At 39.9% G+C, this 12790-nt stretch overlaps 1 protein-coding gene across 1 annotated transcript; it reads right to left on the bottom strand.

Moving 5' to 3' along the window:
- Positions 1-2363: 2363 nt before the first annotated feature.
- rab22a (RAB22A, member RAS oncogene family) lies at positions 2364-12309 on the bottom strand. The gene is made up of 7 exons (XM_070902487.1): positions 12229-12309; positions 11036-11115; positions 10218-10299; positions 6771-6842; positions 5844-5950; positions 5025-5134; positions 2364-2461 (listed from the first exon to the last, which is right to left on the bottom strand). Exons 1-7 carry the CDS (start codon positions 12262-12264, stop codon positions 2364-2366), a joined length of 585 nt encoding a protein of 194 aa, XP_070758588.1. The 5' UTR covers positions 12265-12309.
- Between the last annotated feature and the right edge of the window lie 481 nt (positions 12310-12790).

The raw sequence follows: 12790 nt of genomic DNA, 5'->3' as shown, positions 1-12790 counted from the left end.
CACAATCCAAATTTATAAATGTGGAAATGCAGTCTAATTGAGCCCACATCTGTCTTTTTTGGCAACAAAAGGGGTTTTGGGACCAAAAGAGCTCAAAAGATACAGACAAACATGAAATTACACAGAATGAATATGTCTGTGGGGGCTCATGAGTCAACTACTGAAGTTCCATTAGGCCAATATAAGAGGTAAATGAAACTACTGTAACATAAGGCTCACAGAGTAGTTATGGTTTTCATGAATGCAAGAGAGGATGATGGAGCTCTGTGAAAGCTGTTATACTGTGTACCATATTTATCTGAAGCTACAATAAATGCCTGGACTTTAGTAGAATGAGGCTAAAGAAGTTGGGAGAAAGGAAAATCAGAAGGCAGACCCTGGAACAAAGTTCATACAGTAATTCAGAGCAGAATGGAGACTAAGGTTCATTAAGGAGTCAGCATGTCGACACAGTGCCACGTCTAATTCTGCACCTACAACGTTCTGCTGAGGGGAAATTTAAGCTCTAAAATCTGACTTTCCTCTGAACGATGTCTAGTTTCCAGATCTCACTGTTTTCATCACAGGCCAGATAGCAAAACAACATTGCATGTGCAAGCCACTGCTGATTACGTGAAAAAAAGAAGGAAAGATAAAAAAATGTTTATGGGACAATTAAAGAATTTGGCAAGACTTCACAAAAATCAGCCTCCGCTGTAAAACTGCTGTAAAGAAGCAGCAAAGGATTGGCAGGCCAAACAGTCAATAAGGTTAGAGAAAAATAAAGCTAAAATAATAGTGTGAGAAGTATTGGAAGTATGCTGTGTGCACTGTGGGGAACTTCATATTCAGGATTCAGTTAATACCTTTTCAGTAATTACAAGTGGAAGTGTGGAGCACATGGGAGCAGCTGGGACTGTTTTCATATAATAATAAACTTGAAGACTGCATTAGGGTCAGCATTTTCAGCCCTGATTAAAGCACCATCAACAGGAGATATGTTCATCACAGAGATGAGATTTCCATCATTCTCAGGTGCAAGTGACGATCAAAATATCTTTACAAGCCAAAGAGAGAACAACAACACTTCCCTTATTTAATCCATGCAAAAATCAAAGTGTAAAAATAACAATTTGCCATTTTACAAGGAGTTTATGTGTTGGACCATTTCTTGATTGTGACCAGTAACTTCCTGGAGTCTCCGCCAGTTGTGCCACAGCTGCTCAGAGCCAAGAAACAGTACAGCACATCACTCCCCGTAACACATCAAATTGTAGTTTATACTATTTGTTTTTTGTAAGGATGGGATGTAACAAATGGGATATAAAGTTGTAATTAGTAAGCTTTAGGGGTGCTGGTAGGCGGATCTTGTTACCTTTGGACAGAGTCAGGCTAGTTGACCCCCCCCCATTTCCAGTCTTTATGGTAAGCATGTTAACCGGTTGCTGGCTCCAGCTTCATATTTACCATGAAGACATGAGAATGGTATGGATACTCTCATCTAGGCAAGAACACGAATATGCATGTTTCCCAAAATGTCAGTCCCAAAATTAGTGTAAAAGAAGTAGGCTCCCACACACCTTTCACTTCTGCATTTTTAACTGTGTGATTGCAGTTCACATCAGAACACCCACTTGGTATTCTGCCTTGAAAAACATCTTGATGGCAATCACACAATAAAAAATAAATTTAGCGTGCACAATCCTTCTTGCCTGACTGTGAATCACCAACATCTCTATAAATATCCTTCCAAAAGAAAATTGAGATGAGAGATTGGTACTGATGACTACTATAACCTCTTTCATAAAAATCTTATGATAAATTAGTGATTACACACATTAAATGTATAGATGGATCCTTCACAAAGTTGAGAATGTTTGGGGAGAGACCCCCCGCCCCTCCCCAAAAAAAACAAAAGGCAATAACTTAAGTACCATCAAAATAATTTGGTGAAATTGAACCATTTTCAGTCCATATTTTGGTTGAAAGAGTAGATTTGTACAAATTTACAAGTAAAATGATTTCTGAATCTGTAAAGTTTCACTGATCAACCTAGGGCTATAATACACTACACAGTGTTTGATGTCCACAGTAGAATATATATGGGGGTCTTTCACGGACACATCAATGTATTAATGCAGGCATTTTTGTCAGTGCTCTGTAAACTTGAAGTATTCCTCCTGCCAGCAATTTTCAGACGATATATGATGATTTGTTGTAGTTGAGTGCCGCAAAAATGCATATGGCCATCAGTTTGGCAATGCTGCACCCCGTTATTAGTGATAGCACGGTGTTTGAGGGTGTAAGCTGAAGCAGGCCTGGGACACAGAGGGTAAGCAAAAGGTCACGTCACACAGGTCATGTGGGGACAGTCACCGGCATCATCAGCAGCACGTCCTGCGAGACTCTGAAGCCTGCCGTCCCAGTTTGAAACCTTTTCCTGAAGTTCCTCCTGCTGCGTCTGCAATGGGGATGCGCTTACCTTTGAGGAGACACACACACATGTAACCAGGTTCCCAGCATTCAGCTTCCCTTTTCTCTTTCATGATAGCGCTACATGGCAATTAATTGACAGTAATCCTGGAGCTGTGCCCCAGTTTCCTACAGCACACTGATTCTAAACAAGTTTTGAGTATTTGGTGTGTTCACACTGGAAAAATTACAAAAGTGGGTTGAAAAAAGTCAGCATGCATACTAAAAACTGCAGAAAGATAAATGTACAGTGCATCCGGAAAGTATTCACAGCGCTTCACTTTTTCCACATTTTGTTATGTTGCAGCCTTATACCAAAATGGATTAAATTCATTTTTTTCCTCAAAATTCTACACACAACACCCCATAATGACAACGTGAAAAAAGGTTTTGAGATTTTTGCAAATTTATTAAAAATAAAAAACCTGAGAAATCACATGTACATAAGTATTCACAGCCTTTGCTCAATACTTTGTTGATGCACCTTTGGCAGCAATTACAGCCTCAAGTCTTTTTGAATATGATGCCACAAGCTTGGCACACCTATCTTTGGGCAGTTTCACCCATTCCTCTTTGCAGCACCTCTCAAGCTCCATCAGGTTGGATGGGAAGCGTCGGTGCACAGCCATTTTCAGATCTCTCCAGAGATGTTCAATCGGATTCAAGTCTGGGCTCTGGCTGGGCCACTCAAGGACATTCACAGAGTTGTCCTGAAGCCACTCCTTTGATATCTTGGCTGTGTGCTTAGGGTCGTTGTCCTGCTGAAAGATAAACCGTCGCCCCAGTCTGAGGTCAAGAGCGCTCTGGAGCAGGTTTTCATCCAGGATGTCTCTGTACTTTGCTGCATTCATCTTTCCCTCTATCCTGACTAGTCTCCCAGTTCCTGCCGCTGAAAAACATCCCCACAGCATGATGCTGCCACCACCATGCTTCACTGTAGGGATGGTATTGGCCTGGTGATGAGCGGTGCCTGGTTTCCTCCAAACGTGACGCCTGGCATTCACACCAAAGAGTTCAATCTTTGTCTCATCAGACCAGAGAATTTTGTTTCTCATGGTCTGAGAGTCCTTCAGGTGCCTTTTGGCAAACTCCAGGCGGGCTGCTATGTGCCTTTTACTAAGGAGTGGCTTCCGTCTGGCCACTCTACCATACAGGCCTGATTGGTGGATTGCTGCAGAGATGGTTGTCCTTCTGGAAGGTTCTCCTCTCTCCACAGAGGAACTCTGGAGCTCTGACAGAGTGACCATCGGGTTCTTGGTCACCTCCCTGACTAAGGCCCTTCTCCCCCGATTATTCAGTTTAGATGGCCGGCCAGCTCTAGGAAGAGTCCTGGTGGTTCCGAACTTCTTCCACTTACGGATGATGGAGGCCACTGTGCTCATTGGGACCTTCAAAGCAGCAGAAATTTTTCTGTAACCTTCCCCAGATTTGTGCCTCGAGACAATCCTGTCTCGGAGGTCTACAGACAATTCCTTTGACTTCATGCTTGGTTTGTGCTCTGACATGCACTGTCAACTGTGGGACCTTATATAGACAGGTGTGTGCCTTTCCAAATCATGTCCAATCAACTGAATTTACCACAGGTGGACTCCAATTAAGCTGCAGAAACATCTCAAGGATGATCAGTGGAAACAGGATGCACCTGAGCTCAATTTTGAGCTTCATGGCAAAGGCTGTGAATACTTATGTACATGTGATTTCTTAGTTTTTTATTTTTAATAAATTTGCAAAAATTTCAAAAAAACTTTTTTCACATTGTCATTATGGGGTGTTGTGTGTAGAATTTTGAGGGAAAAAATTAATTTAATCCATTTTGGAATAAGGGTGTAACATAACAAAATGTGGAAAAAGTGAAGCGCCGTGAATACTTTCCGGATGCACTGTACAAGCAATAAATATTTTGCCTTCTCTATGTGAACTTGAATTTACACTAGCATTCAAAAGTCTTGAGTTCTATCACAGTAATGTATGTTAACTTCTTGTATATTAAGTGCAAAAGCAGTATACTATGAATATTAGAATATAGTACATACTGGATACAATTAGTATGGAATAGGGGAGCTATGCCCCAATAACATAATGAAATGATACAATACATCTGGTTTATGCTTAATTTCTCTACTTTTCCCATATGAACACACAACACACTCAAAACCAGAATTGGGACACAGCTATTGAGTATATCTCTTTTATCTCCAGCTTATCAGTTGCCACTCAGAACTGAATCAACTGCTTCCCACAACCCCTCATCTCTGCAAATTTGTGTTTTGAAATCAAGTGTCAAGATGTCATGATTAAGTGGATTCTGCTTTACTTCTAGCATGCATTATCTGCATCTTATTCTGAACTAGCTCATCACTGTCAGAAGTCTGAGACAAACACAGAATGATAACACTCTCGAAATATTTAGAAAGTATACCTCTGATAGGCAATACTGTTCAAAACATAGTCTACCTGCTTTAAAACACAAAGGGAGACAAGATAATTATCTTAATGTGGTACAATGCTTAATCTATCACAACTTAATGGGAACCTGAGGATGTACAGGCCAAATGCTCAAGATACACACTCACTTATCTCTATAAACACCTCGTTGATGTTAATGGCATTCTTGGCACTGGTTTCTACAAAGATGGCATGGATGGAGTCAGCATAGTCCTTGGCATCCTTCTCTGGCACTTCCCTGTAAACACAACAAGAGGTATGTAAAAAATTATTATGTTGCAATATGCAAACAGATTCTTCAATTTCATGCATTACATGATAACCATCAAATGCACCGCAACAGCCATTATGTGTCCGATTTCCAATTTCATGGATGATCTTTATTACCAAAAGTGTATACATATCTGAATATTTTGTGGAAGATACAGATAATATCTTCAACTACACCTCAAAAACTGAAATATGAAAGATTATTTAGTCCAGTATATATAACCACAACTTTCACACTAGAAACCTACAGCACTGCAATAGCCATAATAATCAAGGTAAACAACAAAGACAAGAGAGGTGAATCTGATCACCTTGTGTTCCACAACAGACCAGCTACATAGAATATTAACCAGTATGAGAGCCAATACTCCTCCTAGCAGAGCAGAATGCACTTAAGCTCCACACACAATAAATTCCAATGATATTTGTAATTTAAACATCAGATATTATTCAGGTGATAAAATGTCATAATATTTCCTCACAAGAAGTTTTTCCATCTAAAAAGGTGTGTTCAGACCCATCGTCAAATTGTTCGTGCTGCGTGTGGTCTGAACACACCATGAGCCAGACATGTGACATCCCATCATCTCTCTCAAGTTGTAAATGAGGAGGCATCGTCATACTGCACACTAGCATTGTTCATGACACATAGAGCATTAACTCTAAATCAGGTTCACCTGGCGTCTGACAGGTCACATTTGTTGCCAGCGATGGCGACCACTATATTAGGAGGACCATGCTGGCGCAGCTCCTTCACCCAGTTCTTCAGTGTTTGGAAGGATTCCTGATGATACAGGTAAACAACATGCTATACTCAATGAACCAATAAGCAGACAAGCACATGGTACCTCCCATGAAAGTTTAAAGGATTCGTATGACATTTTGGGTAATATGCTTGTTGGCTTTATTGTCATGAGGTAGATTAGAAGACGGATAACACTCATGTCTTTATGGAAAAAGCTGGAGCTAGCAGCCGGTTAGCTTAGCTTAACATAAACACTGGAAACAGGGGGAAATAGCTAACCTGGCGCTTACCAAAGGTAACCAAATCCTCAACACCTCTCACTAATGAACACATTGTCTTGTTTGTTTAATCTGTCAAAAAAACAAAAACAAATTGTAAAATCTTAAAATTTGCAGTTTCACAGTGGTCAGTAACTTCCTGGAGTCTCAACTGGTTGCGTGCCAACTGCTTTTGACCAAGAAATATAAATTGTTATTTTTACAAAATGTTTATATGGAGTAAACAAACATTAACAACAACAATATACAGTGATAATTAGTCAGCTTTAGAGGTGCAGGTAGACATATTTATTACCTTTGGACAGAGACAGGCTAGCTATTTCCCCATTTCCAGTCTTTATGCAAAACAAAGCTAAGCTAACGGCTGCTTCGCATTTACCATACAGACATGAGAGTGGTATCAATCCTCTCATCCAACTCTTGGCAAGAAAGCAAACTGAAAAGTGTAAATCTTAAAATATTTAACCATTCCTTTAATACTCACATTAACTAAAAATCAAGGAAAGACATGGAGCAAATCAATTAAACTATACAGTCAGTACTTAGTGGTTAAGTGGTTGAGGAGAAAAAGGAAATAATACCTCTTTCGTGATGTCATAAACAATGATGGCCGCAGCTGAACCTCTGTAGTACATTGGTGCTAGAGCCCGAAACTATGGAAAGACAGAGAAAGTAAGCAATAATGAGTCCATGAAGCGGATAAGAAAAGGGTACTAAAAATATCATTGCAGTATAATTGTACAATTATACATTTTCACACTTCATAGATCAAGAAACAGTATCTAGGCTTTTCATAGACTATGGCTAATCCGTTACACAGGCACCGACCATGGTGATTACATCACTGTGAGGTTCATTAGACTCAATAATACTGACTGTAACAAACTCAAAACATAAAAATGAGCATAAAAGACACCGAGTACCATTTTACTAAACCAAAGGCCCAGTGCTCTGAGCTTATAAGCCAAGTGGCTTTATTTAAAATGGAAGTATGGCAAGTCTTTCCACCAAGACTTCACACATGTGGTAGCCATCAAGAGAAAGATGAGCAGAATGTGTCAAAAGCAGTTAGTGTTTTGATATTTATGGAAGACTATACATTTGATCTTAACCCAATAGATCACAAAGCCCTGCATAATCACAACAATATGTGCATTTCTAAATCCATAGCTGCCTTGGAGGCTGGGGGTTCTTCTTTTGACCAGGTTCTGGTGTTTTTCTGGTAAAATACTTTCCTGGCTTCAACAATTAGCCTGCTGTCATGATATTTTAAAACATAGTGTTTTTAGCCATGATAGTGACACGGCTCTAGGGATGGCAATGTCAGTCAGTCTGTCGGTTGGTCCACCACTTTGGTCCAGACTGAAATACCGCAACAACTACTGAATGGATTGCCAATGGCCATTGTGCCCACAGGATGACACTAACTTCAGTGATCCCCTGACTCTAGCACCACCATGAGGCACATTTATGTTTTTTTTTAGTGGAATGTCTCAACAAATATTGGATGGATTGTCATAAAATTTGGAAAAGACATTTATGTCCCCTTTAGGATGAATTATAACTACCCTGGTGATTCCCTGACTTTTGATCACATTTCATCATCAGACTAGTTTTTAAAATTTTTCCAATAATTTGGCTTATATTTGGTAGAGCTGTGGCGGCAACCACTCGCTGTACAAAAGTGGAGTATGAGTCCATTCACTCACTGTTAGAATTATTGGACTATTAGCTCTTGATCTCAATTTAGTTGAAATGCTAGCAAGGGCCTCTGCAAGATTTTGAAATTGTAACAGTTTCAAAATGTTTGTTAGCAAAACAAACCTATAGTACGTTTCAAGATATGAAAGATAATAAAGGACAACTGAACCTCTTTTTATGCCTTCTTGCAACATACGCTGGACTGGGGCTTTTAACAGACTAATAAAACCATGTGTCATGTACTAACTAATGATATTTATTTTAAAAGAAACAACCCGTGTCTGAAAAAGACCTTCACTTGGAATGACCCTGCATTCCCGCCAATCTTATTTTCCTTTACAATATGATGGAATAAACTATCCATCTTGGAGTGACACTGTTACCTCAGGAAAGCACACATTCCACATAATTATAGTTGTTACTGGCCCCAAGTCCACCAATGGGAATCCAACTTGGGATATTTGGCAGAGACACTGAGGAGAGTGCTGTCTGTTTCATTGGCTAGTGTTAGGCTGCACCACCACCAGAGTCCTGTGTGGTCTATCTCTGCCTTAACCCAAAGAGCAATCACAGCGAGGCCAGACGTCTGGCCACACATCAGCCCAGAAAACAGTCCCTGTGATGACCGGCGAGTGCTGATTAATTGCTGAAACCACGAGCTGGGTGCATAATGAAAGGAACCCTCCTGTTCCAGCAGGACGCAAGGTTCCTCTCGCTTGTTTTCTGTGAGAGGGAATAGTCTGAGGGGGACGCCTCGATGGGCTGTTGACAGCTGGGCTCAGATGTACTCGTAAGAACTCATCTGGTCTTGAGATATGGATTGTGGATTGTGGAAATCACACAGAGCTTTCCTTTTTGCCCTGGTCTCTCCTTCCATGTGCATTGGCTGGCTTTGTGTTCCCCTTTCTCAACTCAACAGCTTTTGATAGGCCAAAGCGCCACACAAGTTAGAAAACAAGCCATGAAAGGCTTCAAAATACCACAGTAGCTTTGCATGAAAACACATGCAAAACCTACCAAGGCTGAGGGCCACATGGGAGTGAAAACGTGGATTTGTGGGAATGAAAAAGGTGGAGAAAATGGGAAAAGAACACAAAAGAAAAATAGACTGTTGCCAAGAAAATAAATGAAAAGAAATATTCCACAGGAGAGAACACAAAGGGGAAAAAAAGAGGACATTCTCAGACACACTCAGATAAGACACAGTAGCAGCACACGCCAGTGGGCTGAGACAGCTTGGGTTTCATCCTCTCATCTTATCTTAAACGGGGCTGCATTGATGTCCCCTCAAGGCAGTGAAAAAGCCGAGGCCCCCGGGAGAAGGAGGATAAAAGACAAACAGCATCTTATCTCACCTCTCTGGAGAGGACAGCAGCAGGGATAAGACATTACAACAGCAGGAGGAAAAGAGAAGGGCATGTACAGAAAAAGGGAAGTGATGTTGAGAGCTAATGCAGAGAAATGTGGGATGCAGGGTGTGAGTCAAAAGAGAAAGTGGTTCCTTACGCTACTGTCTGGGGCTTGGTGTTGTTGGGACGGGCTTAAATGCTAAAATTGCACTCACACATGTATCCTGTTTCATGTATCACAAATCATCTGTAAGTAGTCTCAGTCCTAAATGTTGCGTGAGTGACATTTCAAATATTGCTGCCATAGACACACAGGAGTGTAGCTTACATAAGAAGCGGTACCTGGACATCATACAAACAACGCTTTTCAGATGTGTATGCAACATAAAAATAACACAAAAGGACAGCAATGGCACTCCTTTATCTGTGTATCAAAATGTATGAATGCAATGAGGAAGAAGGAGTGAGAGGGAAGGGAGAGGCAGGACAAAAGGTGACAGAAGGGACAAATCATTACAGACTGGCTGATGTTTCCACAAACCTAAACAGATGTCACACACTGATCTAAAGAATGTAAATCTGTTACACCACACACATCATTTAAACCATGGAAAAGGGGACTCCTAAAACAAGAGCACTGAGAGAAGTAGGTTATTGGTTAGTGGGCAGAACTCTACCTATAGAAAGGTAAATGTTGCCCCCTATCAGAAGTAATGAATAACTGCACTATTCACTTCTCCCCAGGCTGGTTCAGGGAGTGGTACATGCACATGTGGGTAGCTTTCTCATGTCCTTTAAAACCACATGGGAGGAAGTCTGAGCCGAGTCAAACTGATTAATCACAATATCAAAACTGTTTGCTGTTGTGTTTTGGCTGTGCAAAGCCAAAACATATGTGAACAGGGTTCAGGTTTACTATCCACCAGTCCATTTAAAAAAGAAAATGCTGAGGCCAAAACCTCAGAGGATGTTACTGACCCGCTCCTGTCCTGCCGTGTCCCAGATCAGGAACTTGTGCAGCTCGTTTTGGTATTGCACTGTCTTAGTCATGAAGGATGCCCTGGTGAAGAGAAATGGCTTCATGATTGATTTGCTAAATATGTAGAATTACAAAAATATTAATAAAATTTTTGCTGTTAAAAAATATAAAATATAGATAAATAATAGAAGAGGTTTTATCCCGACTCATTTTCTACAGTCTGAAACACATCTTAGATCATCAGTTGGTTTAAGATATATTAAATTGTCTGCCAGCTTTATTAAACAACATCCATGTAAAACACTCAACAAGACTTGTATGAATTGCGTCAATTAGAGGTCGGCTGATACTGTATTTTTGAGGCTGACGACAATATCAGCATTTGGTTTTGATATTGATTTTGTTATAAAAATTCAATAACAGTGTATCTACTAATATTCTGCGGATACGTTTTATCCGAGGCGAGGCCTTTTGTAATTTACCACAAACATATCTAGGCATTTCTGTACTGCAATTTCTTGCCATTTATCATCTGACATACTGACAGATATATCTGTATATCTACCTATGTCTGGCTCAAGTACTGACTGATCATATTGTCAAAAAAAATGACCAAAATGATGACAAATGCCTGTCACAAGTTGACAAAGTAATGGCTCAAATTTCTTTCAACCCAAATCGGAATTTATTAATCTATAAAGTAAAGACTGTCAGAAATGAACAGCCAACATGATAATGTCCCACAATAACCCTAAACACAAACCAATGACACAGAGAGTAAACATTACTTCTAGCGTGGGCGACAGCAGGAACTTACCCAATTGTTGGGTTGATGTTTGGGTCAAAGCTGTCCTCCACAAATCTCCAAACAATACTTGATTTTCCGACGCCAGTGTCCTGCAGAGACAAAATAAAGACTATGCTTACTAAACACAGCCATAAACCATTACTAGATGTATAATCACAAGTATAAAAACACATTCTCTGGCAATATGCCTGGACATTATTGCTTCTTCCTTCCTGCTTCTGTTGTAGGCCTGTCAATTTATGATAGTTAAGTAAATAGACGTACTAAAGCCAACATGGTTTTTCAAAATGTATTAGTTGATGAAGAAGAGGAGGTGTGAGAATGTTACTTCAGGAATGTACTCATGAGGTGCTGGTAGAGAAATCGATAGCTTATGCTGTTGTTATAAGCAGTCTAGACATGTATGACTATTGTTCCTGTGACTGATTTCTAAATAGTGACTGCAGGAAAGACCACTGATGTTATTTAGCAAAGTTTTATAAGAATTAGAGCTGTAACTAACAATTATTTTTTTATCATCTATCAATCTGTCATTTTCTTTGAGCTAATGGAACCACAAAATTATTTTGAAATATTGAGGACAGCAAAGACTAGTCATGTTATTTAAGAAAACTGTATTAGGATTAGGGATGTAACTAATGATTATTTTCATTTATAGTAATTATTTGATTAACTATTAAAAAAGTAAAAAAAAAAAAAAACCTGACAAAACCCAAATGACATAAATCAGTAAATCCTCACATTTGAAAACCAGAAAATGTCTTTGCATTTAAGCTTGAACAACAACTTAAACGATTAATCGATATTGTTGCCAATTAATTTTCTACTGATCGACTAAATAATGAATCCACTAATTGTTTCAGCTCTATTTTAATCCTATTAGTAGATTATGTTATTTCCTGTTCCTGTTATTTCTGGGATGTATTAATGGGATGCTGGCAGAATAAATGCATAAATGTTGTTTCTGTGACAGATTTTTAAAAATGTAAAGAGCAGAAAAGACAGTAACGTTATTTGACAGTGAAATGTATGCATGGTCACCCGCTTCATCACAGGTATCAACGCATTTAACTCATGTAAAAAGAGCTGACCGCTGACAGTATGGATGGAGGAGCAGTATGGCTGATTTGATGCCACAGGTACAGTTAAATGTATAGTGTGGACTACAGACAGACGTGTTCAAATAAAAATGGATGACTTACCCCCAGGAGACAAACTTTTAACTCCCTCAGCGCCATATCGATCTCCTCTCTCTTAAAATGAGTTTGTGATGATGACCATTGACAGTTTTTCTCCTCTGGCTACCTCTTATCTTGAATATTCTTCAGGTGGTCTATGTTTACAAACAACTTTACTTCATCGTGGTCAAAAGCTGCCAAATGCACGTCTCAGGTTAGGTTATAACTCCTGCTGTTATCGTTAAAACGTCCAGTAGTCCGTCGTATTTGCCATATTGTGATTATTGTAAACAGCTAGCTAGCTAACAGTGAAGCCACCAAATCGCTCAGTCTCCATCTTGAACTACGGCGAGTGGTCACGTGACTGTTTCGGCTCTTTTTTGTTTGGAGATGCACAAAGCCCACCGGCTGTATTTACGCTCAGCTATGTCGAGTTTGCGCCCAAGCTGAGAAACGGTTACCGGTTTAAGCTAGTTGTTTAAAACACAATCAGCCGGTGAATATCAGCATCAGGAAGTACTTTCAGGAAGTAGTTTGCTGCCTTGTTTGAGTGACAGCTGTGCGGTGGTGACAGCCCACACGGGAC

This window comes from Enoplosus armatus, chromosome 3, assembly GCF_043641665.1.
Source record: "Enoplosus armatus isolate fEnoArm2 chromosome 3, fEnoArm2.hap1, whole genome shotgun sequence".
In the NCBI taxonomy this organism is placed as follows: Eukaryota; Metazoa; Chordata; class Actinopteri; order Centrarchiformes; family Enoplosidae; genus Enoplosus; species Enoplosus armatus.
Note: the sequence above shows the minus strand (reverse complement) of the source record. Positions and strands in the feature narration are given on the sequence as shown.